At 39.5% G+C, this 25,152-nt stretch overlaps 1 protein-coding gene across 3 annotated transcripts in view; it reads right to left on the bottom strand.

The window, feature by feature from the left end:
* The window catches only part of CPQ (carboxypeptidase Q), a 177,753-nt gene that overhangs the window by 12,513 nt on the left and 140,088 nt on the right, over positions 1-25,152 (bottom strand). For 2 of the 3 annotated variants that reach the window (XM_032222638.1, XM_032222639.1), the window contains exon 7: positions 21,684-21,885. In XM_032222638.1, coding sequence (XP_032078529.1) covers positions 21,684-21,885 — 202 coding nt within the window. Of the gene's footprint in view, positions 1-18,882; positions 18,975-21,683; positions 21,886-25,152 lie in introns of those variants that run through there. The other variant, XM_032222640.1, reaches the window with a different exon arrangement.

The following is a 25,152-nucleotide window of genomic DNA, read 5'->3' as shown; positions in this document are numbered from 1 at the left end:
GGAAGAGAAATATCACAATTCATTACATGGCAGAATTCATGGCAGAATTCTATCTATCTCCCTAAGGAAGGCTAGTAAATTAAGCAAATCATGTTTTGACTACAATAAAAGAAAATCATAAAAGGAAGTTGACTTTTATACCTAATCGCTATTTTCCCCATCTCCTCTAATGGGTTTCAAATAGGTACTATGATGCTGTGATTCAAGATGCTGTGAAAGCATTTTGATGTTACTATTCAATATATGGTTGGCCATAGCATAGCAGTGGATAGAAAAGGCTGCAGATGCAATCATGCTCATCCTCACCATCCACCTTGGGTCTTTGTAACTCAGTCTGTGCATAGTTCTTGCACCTACTGTTGTGACTGAGACTGAGATATGAAGACCAGATGTGGGTGATGGAGCAGAAAAAAATTTCTTAACATGAGAGTATGTAAGGTGGCAAAATAGTTTCCTTCTTCTCCCTTATAGTAGTGCTGCTTTCAACAAGAGCACTTCCTTCAGCTTGGGGGGAAATTTTTCCTACCTCAATAATGATAATGAGAATACCTATTAAATGAAATAATAAATGTATAAGAATGATAAATGTTAAAACGCCTGTAACCAAATGACATGCAGGGGAAGTATACTGCAAAATCTCCATTCCCATCCTACTCCAGAGGAAGGATACTGAAAAATCTCCATTCCACTCTACTCTAGGGCCAGCCAGAGGTGGCATTTGCTGGTTCTCCAAACTACTCAAAATTTCTGTTACCGGTTTTCCAGAACCTGCTAGATTTCACCCCTGTCTGGAACTCCTCAAAATCATGCAAGAATGGGGAACGATTTACTATGGTTTTAGTGTGCACCTTTAGTGGCATCCCTTGAAGCTGCTTCAAGAACAAAGGTGGTATGACCTGGAGCATCCCCAGGTAAGCCACAGGGGCCTGTCAACAGAAAGAAAACACCCCTGAGAATAAGCAGAGTGCACAGATCTTGGGAAACGCTGCCAGGGAACTTGTGTGAATTTCAGATTTTCAAAGCAACTTAATATATGTCCTTTCAATGAAAACAAGGTATGTTCATTTGTTTTGTGTGTGTATTAAACAGATTTAACGTTTTTTTTTAGTTCTCTAAGTGCTAGGCAATTAAAACTGCTCTGTAGCATATATTTTATCAGATGTGCAAACTCTTATTATGTAAGTAGTTTAGGGAAGTTTGTGTGGTTCATGGAAGTGGGCGAAATGCTAAAGAAAACACGCAAATCTTTTTGTAGTATTTCCAGAAATTAAGTCCCCAAATTCTCCTTCCAGAATTTTGGACTTTCCGTTTGTGGTGGGGAGTTGAGAATGCTAGAGGTCTGGATGTAGGCTGGGAAATGCGAGTTAAAATGTTTAGTCAGCCAGTTTATTCCTAATAAGGATACCAGGAGTGATTCAGTCATGCATTACTAGTTAAAACCATGTGGAAGTTATATATGAAAGAGTGTGAGATCATGGTCACCATTTGGGTCCCATGAATACCATTTATTTTATCCTTAAATTATAATATTAAGGTTAGGAGTACAATTGGTATCGTTGAATCAGTTTGGCTGGGAATATTTTCTCTCTTCCCTACCTTCTCATTTTCCTTTTCATTAGAACATAAGATCTATGTTGGATCACACCACAGTCTTCTCTTATCCAGTTCTATGTCCCAATCACTGCCAAACAGATGATAAAAAGAAATCTATAAGAAGGGCAAACTAAATAAATGTCCAGAGAAGAAAAGTATAGCCCAGAAAAATATTAAAATGCTGATAGAACCTGTTTAGAACAGAGTTGAACTGTGGAGTCCTTGGTGTTTGTATTTTACTTGCAGATGTTTCATCACCCAACTAGGTAACATCACCAGTGCTGATTATGGGAAGACTGAGAGCTAATTTTTGTATAGTGGTTAAATCAGAGAAACTGGAGACAAGAGGCCCATCAGCCCGAAACCAGGTGGGTGACATTGGAACAGTCATTTTCTTTCAGCTCTAGGAAGGAGGCATACCATTTCTGAAAAGTATTGCCAAGAAAACTGCAGGGACTTGTCCAGGCAGTGTCCAAAAAATTAACCCAATTTAATAGAAGAAAAGAAATGAGAAAATTATGAGTAGGTTCATATCATGGTAATCTCAGTCTAGGACATAAGTTGTATATAGCTCCTGCCTTTAAAAAATGGAGGCCTTCCCTCATGAAATCTGGGTCGTCGCCACCCACCCGAAGCCTCCCGAGTCCCGCGCCGGGGCTTAGTTGCTTACCTGAGGGGGAAGCAGCGAGCTCCTGGAAGGCGAAGGCCAAAGGGAATTTTCAAATGGAGGTCAAGCACGAAAAAAGCTTCGCTTCACCTCCAGCCCGCTCACTGATTGGCTGGTCTCTAGCCAATCAGTGAGCAGCAGGCTGGGCTTAGTGCGGACGGGCAGGGGAGCGAGCGAGCGAGCTGCGATGCACCGGCAAAAAGGCGCTTTGCAGCGACAGGGGCCAGGACCGGAATTTAATTTCCCGGAAATTAAATTCTTCTCCGTTCACCGACCAACCAGTACGTGCGAACTGGGGCGAACCGGGAGGTACCCACCCCTGCCACCATCCCACACACAGACACATGGACGGACACACAAACACACATTCTGCATATGTATGTTTATGTATATAATAGTAAGAGCCGAGGTGGCGCAGTGGTTAGGGTGCAGTACTGCAGGCCACTTCAGCTGACTGTTATCTGCAGTTCAGCGGTTCTAATCTCACCTGCTCAAGGTTGACTCAGCCTTCCATCCTTCCGAGGTGGGTGAAATGAGGACCCAGACTGTGGGGGCGATATGCTGACTCTGTAAACTGTTTAGAGAGGGCTGAAAGCCCTATGAAGCGGTATATAAGTCTAACTGCTATTGCTATTGCTATGTGTATGTAAAATAGTTAGATACATAACCACACACAGAGTTGCACTTGTGGTTCATTACAGTTACTCCAAAAACTGAATATATTACATTCTCTAAATTCAAAGGTAACTACTAACAGAACTCAGCCTTGCAGATTCTTCTAATTTATTAGTCATAAATAGTTCCATGTATAAATAGTAACAATTAGTGTGTTGTTGCTGTTTATTTGGATCATAATGAAAGAAATGTCAGATTTGTTTAAAGGATGACCAGAATTCACACAAGTTTAAATTTTTCCAGAGTTGGTTAGTAAGTCAGCAAAGTCCAAAAAAGACAATGTTGATTATTCAGCAGTGTCTGGGAAAAAAATTAATGATTTTTCCCATAACCTGCAAGGCTGAGTTCATTTAGAAATAGGAAGTGAAGCTCTATTAGTGTTGCAGAAAATGAAATTGGACAGCTCAGTCAGATGAAAGGTGATTTTGGAATTTCTGGTTAAGTTGTTTTTACACACACAAACAGACATACCCAGAGACATACAGAAGACCTTATGGAAGCTGTTGTGCAAAGCGGTACAGACCACAATCTGTTGGAACACACACCGCAAACACGAAATACTTTGTATTTCGGGACTACAAAATCCCAGCATTCTCACCACGTTGAACTCCCAAACACATATCGATGGCAGTAAAAAGTAATAATGAAATTGGATTCTTGAAATTAGAACTTTTCTATTAAACTATGGTTTCAGGAGAAATACCTGCTCTTTCAAGAAAACATGGGACATAGTTTAGAGTTATCTAGTAAAGTGGAGAAAAGTTTATATGGAACCCAAAAAGTACAGCTCCAATCTTCCATGCTTTTCAGAAGCAAGACAGAAGTATTTTAGTAGACTCCATCTTCTTCCATCCTATGATGCAAGAACCATAAATGTGTGTTTAGGGATGTAAGCACTGTAAAGTGCCAGGAACTTTTGGTCATTTACTGTACTCTATTCCTGTGATTAAACTTACTTCTGTTTCATGACCCAGCTCATGCCTTGAAAAGTCCAGGATGAAAATGTAAAATGCTTTTTAACACAAAGGGTTCAGATCACTTATAGCTGGAAGCCCATCCATATGTAGGAGGTCAAGTCCTAAATGGAGAGAAGACTTCTCCATTCTTTCTGTGGTTGAGGGTAGGCTTATAAACCAAATCTTTCCAGACCTAGTTCCATCATCTTAACAACTACACCCAACTTGATTTTGGAATGATAGTTGAAGGGGTAAACCACCACCTGTAAGATATAAGATAGCCTAGGTGGCTCAGTGGCTAAGACGCCAAGCTTGTCGACCAGAAAGGTTGGCAGTTCGAATCCCTAGTATAGTTCTTCTGCGTGAGCAGGGGGTTGGACTAGATGACCTCCAAGGTACCTTCCAACTCTGTTACTGTTAATGTTGATGAAGAAGAGATATAAAGAGACACCATTCAACAGAGAAGATGCAAAGAACCAATACTGCTGGGATGTCTCTAGTAGAAGGATCCAGAGAACTAATACTATATTCTTATCACCAGGAATTCCTATTTAGTCTATGTAATAAACAACAATTCTGGCTGTTCAGTGGTGAAATGCTGTGATCTTTTCAATTATTGCTGAAATCCTTATTTAGTCTTTGAAGTAAACAACAATTCTGGCTGTTCAGTAATAGGATGCTGTGATTTTTTCCCCCCAATTGTTGCTGACATTCTCCTCTTACCATTTCAGGTGAGGATGCTAAAATGTAATGATATTCAGAAAGTCATTGAAAAGTTTGAAAATTCTACCAGGCCTTGGGGTAAAGTGGATGAGCCACTATAATTTGTTTCATTATTATTTAGAGTTTATCTTCTAAATATGATATAAACATTTTAAATGCACCTAATTTTTAATCTAAGTTGCCCAGAGTCTAACTGAATGAAGGACTAAATGAATACACGAGTAAAATAATTTTGCCACGTTTGGAAGACTAAAATTTATCCACCTCTGGCATAGGTTTCAGTGAGTTCTTTTGGGAAAACCAACTGGAGAGAATTTCCCAGATCTTTACAGGATTAGGGTTGCGTAAATCACTGTCTAAAGTGAGTTCTGTCTCCAAGGGCTGCTTTTCAGAATTTGGTGTGATGGTGAGTAAGGGATAAGATAAAAATGTTATAAATAAATATCCCTGTCAGAAGTGGTAATAAATCGTTCTAGACAACCTTCCTTTTATTCTGTTAATAGTACTTGTCATTTTGAGAGAGGAAATTATGGCTTCTCTTCTCTTCCAGTGAATGTAGCAATTTAAAATGGATTAGACTGAAAGGAGATATTGCCTGAGTAGAAAGGGTGAATTGAAGGTCATAGAGCTATTGTGCCTTTATACTACAGAAGTTCCCTTGTGGAAAAGGGAGTTGCTCAGCATTAATAACCTCATTCTTGCTACAATGAACTGCTCACCTTCAGTATTATTGGCTTCTCCATTGCGTGGCTTCATACCAAAGACCAGCAATCTTAGGGATGTTCCGGAATCCCCAGATAGATTTAGACTAGCTTTATGTTTGTATCTTGTCACAGTTTTCCCAGTCTCAAAATAAAGAGAGGAATGGGTAGAAATGGTATTCTTCTATTCTTAGTCACTTGCCAGGATTTGATTCTGTTTTTTCATAATAGGAAGGGAAATGATTCAACATCCTTTTATCTTTTCTAGAATTCTCAAAGCAGCCATGTCTTTTTTTTTTTAACTACCGTTACTTCAAAAGTTTCTATGGAGGCTTCAGAAAGCATGTGCACACACAGTCACTTTGTCTGGGAAAATGTTTGCATGAAGCTATTTTATTTATTAGATTTGTAAAGTTGCTCAAATCAAAAGCAACTCTATAGCCTGTACCTAGCTGGCTACTCAAACAAGAACTCTACAGCTGCAAACGACTTTTTTTTAAAGGATTTGCAAAACCCGGTTTCTGCTTCCCCTATGGGCAGAAGTGCCATTCAGAAGACCATGAGCTGCTGGGAGACTAAATTAATGTTTTTAATGAGTCTCTGGAGAACAGACTTTTACAGTGCATCCCATTAATGTAGCCTTCAGTAGCTTGTCCTATATAGGATAGTTGTGTTTGTATAGCATGGCTTCAGGAGTACTATTGAATATTCTATGCATTGATTATCGCTTGGCTACAGGTAAATAATACAGAAGGTCAGGGGTGAAATTCAGCAGGTCCTGACAGGTTCTGGAGAACCGGTAGCGGAAATTTTGAGTAGTTCAGAGAACTGGCAAATACCACTTCTAGCTTGGCCCTATGTGGGGTGGGAATGGGGATTTTGCAATATCCTTTCCCTGCCACTCCCACCAAGCCACTCCCACAGAACCGGTAGTAAAAAAAATGAATTTCACCATTGTGAAGGGTCCAATTACTGGTTCAGGCTTCATGTTGGTCATAGTTATAAGTTGTAAGTTGTTTATCTGATTTGTGATATATCGCAATTGCTACCGTACAGTAAGAAAATTGTGACTATATAAACTACTTGTGCAGTTAATGACATAGTTTAAATTGATATGGAAACAGGGCTGAAAACAACCTCTATTGCATGGGGTAGAAATGAACCAGATTGATAAATAATTCAAGCACTGTCAGCAGCTTCTTAAAAAAAGAACCAGGTTTTTATCAGGAAAGATCTAGTCTTTCCATAGTCCTGGAAACTTCCAAGGTCCTTTCAGGTGGGCTGAAGAGAACTGACCAATCACCAAGTCTGATATTACGGTAGATAATGCATTATGTAACCCAGCCATCATACTATTAAGGAACTAGGTGTTTGTACTCACCAGAGTTCTGAACAATCTTAAACAGATACCAATCTACTATGTCACAGTCCACCTGTGACATAATTAAACATGTACCAATACCAGCAACTATGGACTATGGTGCTGGAGAAGACTCCTGTGAGTCCCTTGGACTGGTCAGTCCTAGAGGAGATCAACCCTGACTGCTCTTTGGAAGGCAAGATCCTGAAGATGAAACTCAAATACTTTGGCCCCCTAATGAGAAGGAAGGACTCACTGGAGAGGAGCCTAATACTGGGAAAGATTGAGGGCAAAAGAAGAAGGGGACAACAGAGAATGAGGTGGCTGGATGGAGTCATCGAAGCAGCAGGCGTGAACTTAAATGGACTCCAAAGGATCGGAGAGGACCGGAAGGCCTGGAGGAATGTTGTTCATGGGGTTGAGATGGGTCAGACATGACTTCACAACTAACCACAACAAAATACCAGCAATACTGCTGAATCTCCCTTTCTCACTTTATCTGTGTCTTTTTTTTCTAACCGTTTTTATTTATTTAATTAAACAGAATAGGAAAAGAAAATGAGAAGAAAAAGAAAGCAAAATAATAAAACTATATTATAGACGAGAGAGATTCTTATACACACACACAAACACACACACACACACGTATCTAAAATTGTATAGCTTCAGTAGAAGATGATAATCTTTCATTATTGTTGATGTAAGCCTCTTAGAGACCAATGACCAGAACATCAAAAAAGATCATTCACAATCATTCACAAACAATTAATCATTCACATGTAATTTATGCCTGTTAACAAGCGATTTATCAATAATATTCTCTGCTTCTGTAATTTTCAGGTTCCTATTTGGATGGTCTAGCTATAGCATATAACATTAGGTAGAGCTAGTTTGATATAGTGATTAAGGCATCCAGCTAGAAATCAAGAAAGCTAACTGGGTGGGTGACTTTGGGCCAGTTATCTACTTCAGCCCAACCACTTCACAGGGTTGTTGTTATGGAGAAAATAGAATGAGGAAAGAATATTACATATATCCACCTTTTATAAACATAATAAAAATGGAGCATAATTAAAAATGAATGAATGAGTGAATGAGAAAGAAAAAGAAGAAAAAGAATTGTAGTCAGAAATATGAGAACAATTTCTAACTTGTTAAATTTAACAGGATTTTGTCTTGCTCTTTGTAATGGTATCGTTGCTTGCTCACTAAATAAAAACACTGAAACTTATTTTGAATTTTTGAGCTCGTACTGTCTCCATGGATTACTAAAAGTACTAAGAGTGCACTATGAAGAGTTACCTCAGAAACAAGCAGCTGCAAATTAGGCAAGAGTGTTGTCTGTCACTTAGTTAAGTATTTAGTAAGTTCCTTGGAGATGATGGAAAAGATGCTGCCTAGGGCAGTGATGGCTAGCCTTTTTTTTGTTGGCAGCCAAAAATGTCAGTGTGTGCATGCGATGGGCAGCCTGGCACCCATATTGTAAAGCGGGCCCACACATGTGCATGCGCACACAATCCCCCCCACTGTCCCCCACACGCCATATTGCTCACTTCCAAGCTGAGCTTGGTATTTCCTCCAGGGGCCCCAGGGAGGCTATTTTCACCCTCCCCAGACTCCCAAGGCTTTCCTGAAGCTTGGGGAGGGAGGAAACAGCCTCCTGCAGCCCCCTAGAAGGCTGAAAATCAGTTGGCGGGCACGTGCATGCGTGCTGGATCTGACAGCTAATGTATCAGCAGATATGCTTCTTTGTGCCACCTGGGGCACGCATGCCATAGGTTCACCATCACGGGATTAGGGAATGGTCAGATAAGAAAGGCCATAGCCCACAACTATATTATGGTAGAGAAAGAGGCTCAGAAAGGACCTCCGCAGCAAGTTCTCCAGATGTAAAGAAAACAGGAGGAGATTTGTAATTTCAGACTTGCAAGATTCTGTTAATGTAGCCTTAAGATAAAGTAGAATTAGCATATGTGGTTTTATTTCCAGTCTGGTCTACCTGGGAATGTTGACAGGTATAAAAGCTTAATTAGGGCTATGATGATGATGATGATGATGATGATGATGATGATGATGATGATGATGATGATGATGATATAACAACAACAATAATAATGGACTTTCGAATATAGATGGATCGTCATTTGGAGCACAACATGCCAGATATCACAGTTGTCAAAAACCGAAACATACAATTTACTGACATCGCGGTACCAGGTGATTCCAGAGTCGAAGAAAAAGAAAAAATCACAAAATATAGCGACCTGACCAAAATGACAAAAATATAGTGCAGATGAAAACCGTGCCATAATGGCCTGTTACTACAACTCAGAGCCAGAAAAAAGAGGTTATTTAAAGCGAATGTATGAATTATGGAAACAACAATATCCAGATTCAAATGTTAGTGAACAACGACTAGCAGACTAACAACGGAATAAAGTGTTTAGTGAAGTTGAACTTGAGGAAATTCAGGCAAATTGCAAAACCAAAAAAACAATATCACAAGCGGAAATAACTGATATTCAAGACATTATAGTAGAACTCCCAGAAGAAGCTCTCGGGGAGGAAATAACACCACCACCACTAGAACCAGTTGTCACTGAACCAACTGATGAACTAACTCAAAAACAAAAAGAATTGAAGGATAAGATCATGGAGCATTTTCTGCTTAATGAGGAAAGGCAACGTTTACTAAAAACTGTGCCTAAGAAAATTTTGGCCCCTATCATGAAAATGGTTAATGCAGTGTTTTCAACAATTGAATTGGGATCCATCTTGGAAACGAACCAGTTAATGTACAGCGCAGCTGTAATAGTCACTAATGAACTAGGCATTAAAATCAAAGTACCTAGTCACACAACAGAAAAAGCATTAAAGTCAAAGTGGAAAATCCGATTAGAACAAAAAGTCAAAAAATTAAGGGCAGATGCTAGTAACTTAAAGAACATGCATGAGCAACGGCTTAAAAACGACAAAATCATAGATTGGCTAATCAGAAGATATAGATTGGATACAAGAAACATCAATGAAGCTGTAGAGATTGTAAAACAGCAGATAACAGCAACAGCTAGAAAAATTGAAAGATATGAGGCATGAATCATCCAATATAAACAAAATCAGCAATTTCGATCAGACCAACGGCATTTTTATCAAAGTCTTAATGTGAATGGTAACACCAAAAGTGAAAAACCAGAAAAGCAGGCCACAGTTGAATTCTGTGGGAAATTGCAAAGGACTACAATAAGGAAGCAAAGTGGATACATGACTTTGAGAAAAGCATTGGTAACAAACAAATGCAAGTATTAGAAATAACAACTGAGATGGTCAAAAATCAAGTAAAAAAGGTAAAGAATTGGACATCACCTGGAAAGGACCAATTACATGGTTTCTGGCTCAAATATCTGACCACATGCAATATTGGCCAGGCAATGAATGAAATTTTACAAAAGGGCCAAATTGATGAATGGTTGACAACTGGAAAAACATACTTGATTCAGAAAGATGCAACTAAAGGAACAACACCTGAAAACTACAGACCAATAACATGCTTGCCAACAACCTTCAAATTACTCACAGGCATTATTGCAGATAACATGATGGATTATTTGGAAACAAACAACATCTTGCCAGTAGAGCAAAAAGGCAACAAAAGAAGGAGCAGGGGCACAAAAGATCAGCTTCTAATTGATAAAATGATATTAGAAAATTGTAAGAACAGAAAAACGAACTTGAATATGGTCTGGATTGATTACAAAAAGGCATTTGACTCACTGCCACATAGTTGGATCATAAAATGCTTAGAAACAACTGGCATTAGCAAAAATATTACATCCTTTACTGAAAAGGCGATGAAACAATGGAGAACTGAGTTGGCAGTAGGGAATGAGATCTACGGAATGGTTAATATCAAGCGAGGAATTTTCCAGGGTGATTCACTTTCACCTCTTCTCTTTATCATCGCAATGATCCCACTATCAGTAATCTTAAAAAAAATGAAATTAGGCTACCAAACAGCCAAAGAAGCTGAAAAAATTTCGCATTTACTATATATGCATGATTTGAAACTCTATGGAAAGTCAGAAATAGAAATCCAATCATTGACAAACACAGTCCGAATATTCAGCACCGATATTTCAATGCAGTTTGGCATGGAAATTGTGCCACTGTATCCATAAAAAGGGGCAAAATCACTGCATGTGAGGGAATTGAAATGCCCAATGGCCAACTAATTAAATGCAATGAAAATGAAGCCTACAAATACTTAGGCATTCTGCAGTTGGATAACATCAAGCATGGAGAAGTAAAAACTATTGTCAGGCGAGAGTACACCAACAGAGTTAGGAAAATTTTGAAATCTAAATTGAATGGTGGAAATACAATCAAGGCCATAAATACCTGGGCAATACCAGTTATAAGATACACAGCTGGTATAGTTAACTGGACACAAGCTGATTTGGACATTTTGGACCGAAAAACCAGGAAACTAATGACAATGCACTACAGTTTACATCCACGTGGTGATACTGATAGACTGTACCTGCCCCGAAAATCAGGTGGCAGAGGATTATTACAAGTGAAGCAAACAGTTGAAGAAGAAAAACATGCACTGGCTGATTATTTAAAAGAAAGTCAAGAACATCTATTAATCGAAGTAAAGAACAAAAATCTACTGAAGGCCCAACAGACAAAACAAGAATACAGAAAAGATGTGATAAAATCAAGAATGGAGAGTTGGCAGAACAAAGCACTGCATGGCCAATTTCTGGAAAAAATAAAAGATAAAGTGGACAGTGAACAAACTTGGTTATGGTTAACAACAGGTACATTAAAGAAAGAAACAGAATCACTAATCCTGGCTGCACAAGAACAAGCTATCCGCACAAATGCCATTAAGGCCAAAATCGAAAAATCCTCTGATGATGCCAAATGCAGACTTTGCAAAGAAGCTGATGAAACTGTTGATCACATACTCAGCTGCTGTAAAAAAATTGTACAGACTGATTATAAATTGCGGCACAATTCAGTAGCACAAATCATCCATTGGAATTTGTGCAAAAATTATATTAAAAAAGCAATAAACTGGTGGGAACATCAGCCTGAAAAAGTCACCGAAAATCAGATGGTCAAGATCTTGTGGGATTTTCGCATACAAACAGACAAAATACTGGCACATAATACACCAGACATCACACTGGTTGAGAAAAATAAGATCACAATCATAGACATCGCAATACCAGGTGATAGCAGGGTCGCTGAGAAGGAACATGAAAAAATCGCAAAATACCAGGACTTAAAAATTGAAATTCAACGACTATGGCCCAAACCATAGTAATTCCAGTGGTAATTGGCACACTGGGTGCCATTCCAAAAGCACTGGAATTACATTTAAAACAGTTAAAAATTGACAAAATCACCATCAGTCAAATGCAAAAAGCTGCACTGCTTGGATCTGCACGCATATTACGAAAATCCGTTACAACGTCCTAGGCCCCTAGGTGGGGCCCGACTAGTAACCAATGCCAAATCTGGCGAAACAACTGGCCGCTGTGATACAATTGTATAATTTTGCACCTACAGTCTTGATTATTTTATATTAGAATATTTGTCTACTTGAAATTCTAGCATGCATTTCCTACCAAAGAGCAACAAGTACTGTAAGTTAGATTCCTTTACAGCAGAATGCACAATGTGTTCTCAACTCAGACACTGTGGGTTAGAATACATGTGGAGTAGTAAATATATTTTTATGTTTTTATGCAATTGAAGTTCAGAAATGAAAGAAAAATGGAAGGAAATTGATTGAGGAGCACTTCCTGTTAATGAAGTTCTGTATTATAGGACTGACAATCTGTAAAAATCAAAAACCATCAGATTTAATTGAGTTTTTTTTTGGGGGGGGGGAGTTTCACTACATTTGGTTTGCATTTGGTAGACAGGAAAAGACCACCCATATGTACATACTGTGGACTATTTCAATTAAATTAAGAACAGCATTTTTGTAGTTTCATGTAGCTATATGTGTAAAAGATTGCCTGATTATAAGAGTTCTTCAGCTCTTCAAAAAAGAAGTGGGCTGTTGAACATGACTCTGTGTATTTACTGTAAGCAATTTTATTTAGTAAGATAAAGGTAAAGGTTCCCCTTGAACATATGTGCTAATCTCCTGACTCTAGGGGGAGATGCTCATCTCTGTTACAAAGCCGAAGAGCCAGCGCTGTCCGAAGATGTCTCCATGGTCATGTGGCCAGCATGACTAAATGCTGAAGGTGCATGGAACGCTGTTACCCTCCCACCAAAGGTGGTCCCTATTTTTCTATTTGCATTTTTACGTGATTTCGAACTGCTAGGTTGGCAGAAGCTGGAACAAGTAATGGGAGCTCATTCCGTTATGCGGTGCTAGGGATTCAAACCGCCAAACTGCTGAGCTTTCTGATCTACAAGCTCAGCGTCTTAGCTACTGAGCCACCGCATCCCTCCAATTTTATTTAGTTTTAAGTAAATTCTACTGATGTACTACTATAGCTTTGTTTGGGTTAAATTTGGCACACTGACTTTTCCCAACAATACCTGCTTGTTTCCCACCAAGTCTGATTTAAACTGGTAGCTCAGTCAGAGTATCTTGGCCAGAGAGCCTCTTTGAGATTTTTTCTCTTAACTCTCCCTTCCTTTTACAAAGGCCTTCCCTTCACCCAATGATTATATGGCATCCATCAACTAGAGAGACCAGGAGGTCTAATCATGAAACCTCCATTCATATCAGGTTCTTGGGAATCTGAAGTGGCAACTTCTGAGACAGCACTCATTTTCTTTTCCTTTGTCATCTATCTCCCTACCCAATGATTCTCATATCTGAGATCCTGTCACAGACACACACAGAGACATACTTCAGGAACAATGGATGACTCTAGGAGGAAGTCCTGTAAGCACTGTACATTAAAGGATACCTACCTATTCTGAAATCAGTTTATTTTCTAAATAGAGAAAAATGTGTCCAGGCCAGGGGTGGGATTCAGCTAATTTTACATCTGGTTTGCTGAACTGCTAGTTGAAAGGACTGGCTGGCCCCGCCCACCCCACCCCGTCCCTCCCAGGAACTCCATGTGGCCTGTTTTGGATGCCAGATAAGTGTGGGGCCCATACTGAGGCTCTGGGAAGCCAAAAATGGGCCTCCTGGAATTTCCGGAAGTCCAAAAATTTGGCCCCTGGAGTCTAGGGAGGCTATTTTTGTCCTCCAGGAGGGTCGAGAAAAGCCTCCAGAGCTTGGGGAAGATGAAAACACTCCCCCGGTGATGCAGGAGGTGAAGTAGGCCATGGCCACCATGGCTATGCTCACCCAGAAACTGGGCAGAGAACCGGTTGCTAACATTTTTCAATTCCACTCCTGGTCCAGGCCATAAGACATGGCTCATAATATGACTGAAAAAATTTCAAGACATTATTCAATGTCTTTTAAAAACTGTTTGTAGTTGTTCATTTGATTTTGTAAGTCACTTAGGCTTCTAGAGTGAGCAGCCATAAGAAATTTGCTTAAATTTAAAGCTTAAATTGCTTAAATAAATAAGTTTAAAAAATACCGTCCTGTGTTTCCCCAACTTCTGAGCTATTTTAGTACAAATCTGTCTGACTTTGAATCTATTTTTCTGCGGGGATTTCTTTTTTTACATGTACTATATTATATTGCTGTTATAAACACACTCCTCATTCAACCAAGATTGTATGACTTTAAGCTTTCATATAACAAAATGACATATATCCATTCAAACAAGGATGAAGAGGAAATAGGGAATAGCTTATTTTTTTGGGGGAGAGCAATTTTGAGAGCGGTAATGAGAAAAGCAGACATGACAAGAGCAATTCTTTTCTTTTCCTACCCTGCAATTCAAATTTCAAGTATTGTAACCTCTCACAAAACCATCTGTGAAAATTTGACATGGTTCATTCACTAGTTAACTAGGTGGTGATTTGATGTTTTGGAAAATCTGATGTTCTGGAAAATGAACAGAAGGAAGGCTCTATTTTAAACTGGAATCAAAATGTATTTTTCAGTCTGAATGTCTGAATTAAGGTGAGCCACACAATCTGAAACACTGTACAGAATTACAGAGTTGGATGGGACTTTGGGGGCCTTCTAATTCAACCACTTGCTCAGGTAGGAGACCTTATACCAGGGGTGTCACTGAAGGGAGCTTGGCCAAAGCTATCTTGGAGGCTCCAGGGTTGCCATACACCGGTGGGAGGGGGGGGAAATAGTTAGATGTAGTTTTGTAGCCAAAATAAATGAATAAATAAAATTTCCTGTGGGAACCAAGGACATTTGCACAGGTCAGAGGAGGAGACAGTAACCAAGCGACTGGCCAGCACTTGAATTGGACAACATGACCAGTGACTGGGGGAAGGGGGAGAAAACGTTCACTTTTAATTAGGTGAAAGCTGCGGGAAAAACTCTGAGTCAGCTTTCACCAGTTTGTGCCAGCTGTCAGGATTCCAACCGATGCCCTAATGAAAGCAGGAGCCTCAAGCAAAGTTTCCAGCAAAATCCAATTGTTTATTAGGAGCAACATGTCGGCATAGACCAAGTGAAACCAGCTTTGACCCCATTCAGTTGCCTCTGACGCTGTTTCCCCCTCCCCCCTAGGTGTGTTATCAGTTATGTTCCCCAACAAAGCAATTTCACAGGTCATAGAAGTCACTCCCTCCGGCCTTGTTTCTTACTGGTTTCTGTGGAGACGGCCTTGACTTTTGCCAGTTAGGAGGTGCGTTGTTTTGACTGAGGTGCAAATTCCTCAATGCAGCTGCGGTGCTTGATTCCCCATCCCCCTGTGTATGGCAACTCGGGAACAGGTTAGGGAAACTTCGTGAGTTGACACTAATATGGTGTATCCAATAAATCGTTATTTGAAGAACTTGCCTGCCTCAGAGTTTTTCTTTCTATGAGTACATTACTTGGAACGCTGACACTTGTGGCATCACATTGCCGTCATATGATGTATCGTGACTTTTTTCACCTTCACTCAAATGGGGGGTGGGGGTGGCCAGCGCATGACGTATCTGGCCTGCAGGCCACAAGTTTGACACCACTGCCTTAGACCATACCAGACAAATGGCTGTCCAATCTATCTTTTAAAACCTCTAGGACTGAATACCAACAATCTGTGCAGAGCTGCTGTTCTGCTGATTAATTGTTCTTATTGTCAGGAAATTTCTCCTTAGTTCTAGGTTGGATTTCTGCATGTGTACTTCCTTACAAAATGACTGAACATTCAGAGAATCCATTCTTTTACTCAAGTCTACTTCATGAATCAAGGCACCAAAACGATATGAAGCACAGAAACATGGGCAAAAGCAGTTTTTCTAAACTGCTTCTAATTCAGTCACTCCAACTCAACAATCTGAAACAGTTCAAATCTATTCACGGCTGATTCACTATAAAAAACAACAACATAGATGCCATGGGAGGAGAAAGATTTAAATATGTAGCTTTTATAATTATTATAATTACTGGTAGCCCTCAACTTACAACCACAATTGAGCCCCAAATTTTTGTTGCTAAGTGAAACATTTGTTTTGACTCATTTTATGAACTTTATTGCCACAATTGTTAAGTGAATCACTGCAGTTCTTAAATTAGAAACACGGTTGTTAAGTGAATCTGGTTTTCCCATTGCCTTCGCTTTTCAGAAGGTCTCCAAAGGAGACCCTGGGACACTGCAAATGTCACAAATGTGAGTCAGTTTCCAAATGTCTCAATTTTGATCAGGTGACCATGAGGATACTATGATTGTCATAAATGTGAAAAACGGTCATAAGTTATTTTTTTTCAGTGTTGTCGTTAACTTCCAATGTTCTTGAAGTGAACTGTTGTAAGTTGAGGACTACCTGAATATAACATTTTTATAATTAATAATTAATAAATATTTTAGAAAGAACTATATTCTTGTAGCCAAATTGGAAACCCAACTTGTTCTTGTAGGGCCGTGTCTGACTCTAAGGGTGGGGGCCGGAAGGAACGACTGTTTGGACAGGTTTGGGCCAAGATCTTGCTTCACTTTCACTGGCTTCATTTCATATCCAGTAAAAGTACTTTTTCTCTAAAACAATGGAATTGGGGGTTTCCTTTCTTGGATTTTGAAGGAGACACGCTTGACATTAAGCAAGATCTGAGGCAAAAAGGCATGAACTTGTACATATCAAACGTTTACCCAAATCCCCCCCCCGCCAGTTACCCCAGCTCAAATGTCCAAACTCCGATGGTGTCTAGCTGTTATGCAGAGATGGTTGACATTGACCAAACCCAAACATGAGCCTTCAGCATGCGCAGAAGATGGTGAGAATAAAACTCCCTTTCGAGATGTCTCCACCAGCACGATTCCCCTCCCAAATACCATGAAACCCCTCCCTCCCCGTTACTATGGCAGCTGATAGCAAGCAAGCGATATAGAGGCTGACACTCATCTCTGTTTCCTAGCCAAGAAAACCAGTGATGTCTGAAAACACTTCTGTGGTCTGTACACCAAGGCACACTGAATGCTGTTGCCTTTCACCAAAGTGGTACCTACAGTATTTATCTACTCGCAGTTGCATGCTTTTGAACGGTTAGGTAGGCAGGAGCTGAGGTAAGAACAGGGGCTCAGCCCATTGTGTGGTGCTTGGGTTATCTAATTATTCCATATGATGTTTTAAAACAGAAAAAAATGTCATTGCCTCAAAGTGGAAGAAGGAATGTCAAGGTAATTTTAAAATGAAATTGTGCAGGAAAGAATCCTTTGGCCTCCAGCCTTCTCACAGTTGAATAGTATACAAAATGGTCCAGGATTCTGGGACTTTTTCTTTAGACACCAGCAGCACAAATGCTATGAAGAAGGCGAGCTCATTCATTCCATGAAGTCCCTGTTCAGAACACTGATAGATGTCCCTGTTATGAGTTTTTGTTTTCCTTGTGCAGTTTTGAAAAGGAATGAGGCCGCATTGTGTAGAATTCTATGCAACTCTGTGCATTATATCGAAAAATCCAATGTATGTTTTCATAAATGCTTATAGCTCGTCAGGAGGAATACAATGGAACTAAACTGGAATCCTTTCTGGGGAAAAAAATGATATTTCACCTCAGAACTACCATCTTTTCCAGTCTTTCTATAATATCAAGCAAGAGCTGTCTATAACTGTTATAAATTTTCCTTAGGGAATTAGCTAAACCGATCCTTTGAGAGAACGTCACATCTCCAATGATGAATGGAGAAGTAAAGATGTGCATTGTATCTTGATTCCTTTGTTAGTCTTGCCACTTTACCTTCTTATTCTCAGCAAGCGGTCCCACTTGATTTTTCCACTTGTCCTTCAGCTTTACATCTTCTTGTTATGACTGGTGAATATATATATATATACAATATTTCATTTTTTGGGTAGTTCAACTGGTTATTTTCCTTTCAGCTAATGAGTGACACCTTTTGAGCTGACACAGTCAAAACAAACCTTTCCATGGCACCAACTTTTCATAATAACTTTTCATTATTTGATTTTTATTGGAAAGTAATGCCAGATGGCTGCTGTTAGTGGAGAGGAGAAAAAGATTTAACTATGCCATCAGGATGGTACCATGGATTGCAAGAATTGAAGGAAAAGCTGTAAAAACAATCTGTGAAATGATTGAACAATCACAGAATACACTACAGGTGTGCTGCCTGCAATAATTCTTTTTGGGTCTCACCTAGGTAAAAGATTGTCACAGTTGTTGAAGCTCGAGACAATTTATTTTGCTCATTGATCAGCCTGACTTAATATAAAGAATAAAATAAAATAAGTAAAACAAAATGCAATAAAAATAAATTGAAGACTGTCAGCACTTTCGTAGTTCAGGTAAATCATTTTGAATATTGAGACTATTAATGCTAAGCTTCGTTTAAGACCTTCACAAATAAAGCTAGGAACAGTTAAGAAAGAGGGTTAACAGTTATTGTTACTTTTAAACTTGGAAGAAGTTTAATTAAATTAAATTGTGTCTAATAAAGTCACTATTGAATCTTGCTGGCTATTAAACAAAACCTGGTGACATTATAGGGGTATGCATCAGAGGTGGGTTACTCCTGGTTCGGTCCAGATCAGTCTTTGAAACTCTGTTATTCTGTTCTGTTCTGTTCTGGATGGATGGATGGATGCAGGGCTGAAATCCACTTAACTTTGCTACCAGTTTGGTAGCAATATGAGCACATGCTCGCGCTTACTTTGCATGTGCCACCTCTGCGCATGTGCAGAGCATCAAAATGATGTCCAGGAGGGTGAGTGGAGCCTTCTACCGAGTGCACCTGGCAAGTGAGTAAGCGAACAGTAAGGTAAGCAAACAGCGAAAGGGGGGGGGGGAATCCACTGTACAATGCAATTAAATTAGGTAGAAGCAAGAAATCCTGCTTTCTAGCTAATATAAATCGCACAGCACAGCTGATCGTTGGAAAAACTGGCTCACCTGAACCGGTTGCATTCTTTTATACTACCGGTTCAGGTGAACAGCTGGCATCTTTGCTACCGGTTCAGGCGAACCGGTCCGAACCAGTAGCATTTCATCCCTGGATGGATGACATCTTTCTTTATACAGAGGAATGACAGTATCAGGGGCCCAAAGAGAAGCAGCACCTTGACTGAGGAGAAATAAAGGGAAAAACAAAATAGCTTTGTATACTACTCTCCAAATTATCCAATTAGGCCACCTTGCAGTACCAGCCCTGCTGCAGGGAATAACAAAGCTGATTTTAACAAAGCAGGCCTATAGGCTACCTGCTATCTAGACAACAAAACTGAAACATTTTTAAAATTTCAGAACCACACAGCATTCAGAAGCAGCTCAGGCAGACACCGCCAGAGTTCACTGAAGTACTATATTTTTTGCTCCATAAGGCACACCTGACCATGACGCACCTAGATTTAGAGAAGGAAAAGAAGAAGAAAAATATCCCACTCCGTCGCGCCCACTCAGCTGAGTGACAGCTGGATCCTGGCCTCCTTTAGCCCCACCAATCAGTGGGCTGGCTGACCGGAAACGCTGCCACTGCTGCCCCCGCTGGGGAATGCTGGAGCCTTTGGTGCCAAGCAGCTGATTGGCGGTTGGATCAGCCTCTTGGAATACTGCCGATCATCTGTTCCAGGCAGCATTGACACATATTCACTATATAAGATGCACAGACATTTCCACTCACTTTTGGGGGGGTGGGGGAAGTGCATCTTATGGAGCAAAAAATACAGTATATGGAGGAGAAGAGGAAAAGATACAGCACTATCAGACTTGCAAAGTTTTGTTATTTATACCCATTTTCAGTAATAATAGTTTTAGCCTTCTTGTGGCGTTAATTTCCTGGTCTGGTCTATCTGATGGGGCTGCATAGATAATATCCCATTAGAATGACTGCCCAGTTAAGGACTAGCTGGGAGGGAGGTGGGGAAGCTCCTTTGGTATTATTATCTATTTCTTTGAAGGCAGTGGTCAGTCAATGGGTCTTTCTAATGCTAGAATGATAGCTTTTATAAATCTTATAATGTGCAATCTCTGCTGTTCAGGAAATAAAGTAGATGTGCAGATATGAAAAAGAGTTCTGGGAGTTTGGAAGAGACAAGAAAAAAGGGAAAATTGAAAGTGGGGGAAGGCAGAACATTTAGAATTCCTCAATGGGATTAGATAACACCAAGATAAATCTGAGATTGCCAATTTGTAGGGCATCTGCTTTCTATATTGCTTGGCACCAATACAATACGATAGCATAGTTGGAAGGGACCTTGGAGGTCTTCTAGTCCAACCCCCTGCCTAGGCAGGAACCCTATACCATTTCAGACAAATGGCTATCCAACATCTTCTTAAAGACTTGCAGTGTTGGGCCATTCACAACTTCTGGAGGCAAGCTGTTCCACTGATTAATTGTTCTAACTGTCAGGAAATTTCTCCACAGTTCTAAGTTGCTTCTCTCCTTGATTAGTTTCCACCCATTGCCTCTTGTACTTCCCTCAGGTGCCTGGGAGAATAGTTTGACTCCCTCTTCTTTGTGGCAACCCTTGAGATATTGGAACACTGCTATCATGTCTCCTCTAGTCCTTCTTTCTATTAAACTAGACATACCCAGTTCCTGCAACCGTTCTTCATATGTTTTAGTCTCCAGCCCCCTAATCCTCTTTGTTGCTCTTCTCTCCACTCTTTCTAGAGTCTCCACATCTTTTCTACATCGTGGTGACCAAAACTGAATGCAGTATTCCAAGTGTGGCCTTGCCAAGGCATTATAAAGTGGTATTAACACTTCACGTGATCTTGATTCTATCCCTCTGTTTATGCAGCCTAGAACTGTGTTGGCTTTTTTGGCAGCTGCTGCACACTGCTGGCTCATATTTAAATGGTTGTCCACTAGGACTCCAAGATCCCGCTCACAATTACTACTGTTGAGCAAAGTATCACCTATACTGTACCTGCGCATTTTGTTTTTGTTGCCTAAATGTAGAACCTTACTCTTTTCACCATTGAATTTCCACTCATCCTATAAGCTGCATATTTTCAGATAAAGCATTTGATGCAGAATTATATATGAACTAGGATAGATTACACCATAATTTTTTCTACATGCTTGTCCTCATCTGCAGCCATGTGAACAAGTGAAGAAAAAAAAAAGACAGCCTATGCTATTTTTGGTTTGCACCTTTCCCCCCTTTTAGAGGGGATGTCCTTTATGTGGGATGTTATTTTTAACTCCATCACTGAAGGGAAGATTAAGCTAAATCCTAAAGCTTAAAAGAAGATTGCAAACATATTGTCCATGTATCATCTGAATTTTTTTTTAAAAAAAAGTCCTTCAAATGTTCATTATGTAGCCAGGCTTCTGTAGTTAATCCTGACATATGTTCACACATTAAATTTCTGCTGCAGTTATTCAAGAAAAAGACTTCTCCCCTCCAATATTAGGCTCCAAAAAGGACATCACCTAAGAAAGGGAATTCAATTATACCCCTCCTAGCAATTTGTAAAAATCATTGAAGAATCTCACCTGGTATTCCTTCATGAATCCAGTAACTAATGTCTGTCCCTCCGCCATCTTCAAAAACACTGGTAATGTTAAGAGGCTTCAGATGTTTCATTATTTCCTTCATGATACAACGAGCCTTAAGGCTGCCCGTGAAAGCCAGTCCAGTGGGCGTAAACGTTCCTTCATCTGATTCCATAACCATATCAAAGTTGGAAATGTTTACCTGAAAAACAGTAAGTGAATTTCTGTTCAAATACAGATGATGTTGAAAGGGCAATTTGGCAAATACACTGTGTCAATGGTCACTTCACTTCCTGGGATGCCATGAGATTAGACAGGAAAATTATCTACTGCACATTGTTTTGTTAAACTGCAATTTTAATTACATGACTAAACCATGAAATTCTTTCAATGTTATCTATGATCCTTGCTTACAGACTAGATTACATTGTACTTCTCAGTCCTTGCTTGTAAGAGCATTTAAAATCCCAGTTTCTAGGTTTGGACATAAACAGTGATTTCTGCTTAGGAAATTATTATACTGGATACAATAAATGTAAACTAGGTCAATAAATTTTTACCTTTTCAAGTGATAAATAATATGGTATGTATCATCATTTATTAAACAAATGCAGGGATATAAATTACTGCTTGCTGCATGCCTTTTCTAAGTTCTATGCAAACATTAATTACATGAGTTTCAAAATGATATTAAGTAGCAAGTAATTATTAGTAAACTGAACACTTCCACTATGGGAGTGCTGATTAATTTCTTGGATGCCCTAAGGGGAAATGTGGAAGTTTGGATTTAGGAGTTGCATTTTTCTTTTTGATCTTGAAACATATAGATGTTTAGTTGCAAAAAAAAGAGACACAATTGGCATTGCCACAGCCATATAACGGTCTTGGCTCTGGAATCCCAGCTTATGTTTCACTTAATAGCACAAGGAGATTTTTAGCTCATTATGGCGGCCTTTCCCAACCAGCTGCCTTTCAGAAGTTTAAAATTTCAACTCCCATAATCCTCCAGCGACAATGGCATACCAAATGGTCTATCATACTATGCTGGTAAAAAGCATTCCTTCGCTGCTGCAATCAATATCTCCCCAGTTAGCACTTGCTCAGATAAATCTCTAAATTGCAAACTTGGTTCTCCAGAAGGCATGCAGCCTATTCAGGACTGGTAGCCTTCTCTTTTCAGTCTGGTCAGATTTCCTACTTAAAATATCTTCATTCCAGTGTGTTTGTCCTTATCCATTCCACAAAGAAAGGGGAAAAGTAGATTGTTCAACCCCTCCATCCTCCAGGTTTCTCTGTACAAGGCTATGGGCATATGGTGTCTGGTTTGCAAAAAATAAGAGCTGGTAGGAAAGAGAAAGTTACGTGCCATCCTAATGTCATTCTTCCTGCATCTAAATTCCCACTGAAAGCTATGATGATGCCTCAAAATTTCAGTTTTGCAATCAGGTATTTTTTCCTGACAGCTGTGACCTTGGTTGTAGGTTATAGTATATAGTCCTTACAGGTAAATATTGTAGATATATATGTGTGTGAAGGAGAGGTTAGGCAGTGGTGGGATTCAGCTAGTTCGCACCTATTTGGGAGAATCAGTTATTAACTTTCTAAGCAGTTCGGAGAACCAGTTGGAAGAAATCTCATTTTTTCCCCATTTTACAGGGCTAATCCTGTAAGAAAGGCAGGAAGGAAACATTCTGGTGTTGTTTCTAGCCTAATCTTAATTGCTCTGTTTACAGAAACTGCCTCTCTTGTTAACCCCTATTTATATTGTAACAGCTAAGGGGAAGCGCCCATTAATGTGAGTGACATTCAGTTGGCCACACCACCCAGTCACGTGACCACTGAGCCCCGCCTGCCTAGCTTGTCATTAGGGCAGAGTACCGGTTGTTAAATTATTTGAATCCCACCATTGATTAGTTAGGATGTTTGGTGAGGCAGGTACATATTGCATATATAAGCAAGAAAAATCAAGGTGGTTGTTTTTCCTGGAAAAAGTTCAGGGTACAAGAGGTGGGGTGAGGCTTTTCACAAATGAGAAAATAGCGTTTCCTTGGGTCCCACTGAGCTTCAGCATTGCACATTGCAAAATGGAATCGCAAGTTTGGACGGTCACAAAATGAACTGTTGTAAGTTGAGGACTACCTGTATAAGAAATACCAGATGAAACATCAGGGAGTAAGTGAAACAAAAGTATTGGTAGCAGAATTAAGCAAATCTGGTGTCCCTGATGACAAGATAAGCAACTAATGGCTTCTCGGATCTTAGTGTAATTGGAAAGAAGGAGAATCCTTTACAACAGTGGGATTTTATAAGCTGGTGACAACAGCACATTTCTCATTTGTTAACCTTTTTTGTTAATGGCTCACATCTTTCTAGTATCAAATCCAGAATGGGAAGACCATTAGTATATGATATGGCTCTACCTCTCCACCCTTCTGTTCCTTGTTCTAATTGCTTAATTTGGCACATAGGTTGACAATACCTTAAAAACAAGAAAGCTTCTGCAAAAACAAAAAATTAGAATAAAAAAAGAAAGCAAAACACTGGAAGTTTTAAAGAAAAGATTAGATAACCATTTGTCTGAAGTGGTGTTGGGTTTCCTGCCTAAGCAAAGGGTTGAACTAGAAGACCTCCAAAGTCCCTTCCAACTCTGTTATTCTATTCTATAGCTACTGGAAAGAATAATTGTTTGACGTGCACTCAGATCTCTGATTAACACTGCATGGTCTTATAGAACCTTGGTATAGATAACTCTGTGAGTCATTTAAGTTGTAAAGCACATCATTAAGTTGTCTCTTCAGTGTTTCTGCTGTACCATTCCATTTTTTTCAACCTCTGGATTCTGTACTTGTTGGAAAAGAGTGATACAACTAAAATCATTAAAGTCACATGCAATCTTCCCAAAGCCTTTGGTGAGTTATCCAGAACTTTTTAAAAGGTTGTCACCTATTTGTAATTTTTAATGCAGGGAAACTGATTAAATATAAATGGCGTAATCATATGGAGTACATTGAACTTAACTCAACCACCATATGGTCCCATTCATCAACCATATGCTGCTCCCAAGCCTGGATAAATGGGGAGAGTTAGGGAAAGCAGTAGTGAACTACGCTTTAAAAATCTCACAAGAATACTGTTTTATGGCAACATGAGTCAGATGTGGATACCAACAGCAGATCCTCCAGGCTGGATGATAGCATTGAATTAAATTAGTATAATTTCAGCAATGCTGGAATTAAACTGAATTTATTTTAGTTTTTGTTCTGGCCACATTGTGTTGAAATGTTTCCCTGTTACTCTATTCATAGTCCAAATGTTGCCCTTGTACTGCAAAGGAAAAAAAAACCATCCCTATGATAAACAGCAACCAAAAAACCAAAACAATATAATATTTTGGAGCTCATGACTTTTTTAAAAAAAGAAATGCCCAGAACATTTACAGTTTTGCATCTCAAAATGAAATCATGGCATA

This window comes from Thamnophis elegans, chromosome 8 (genome assembly GCF_009769535.1).
Source record: "Thamnophis elegans isolate rThaEle1 chromosome 8, rThaEle1.pri, whole genome shotgun sequence".
In the NCBI taxonomy this organism is placed as follows: Eukaryota; Metazoa; Chordata; class Lepidosauria; order Squamata; family Colubridae; genus Thamnophis; species Thamnophis elegans.
Note: the sequence above shows the minus strand (reverse complement) of the source record. Positions and strands in the feature narration are given on the sequence as shown.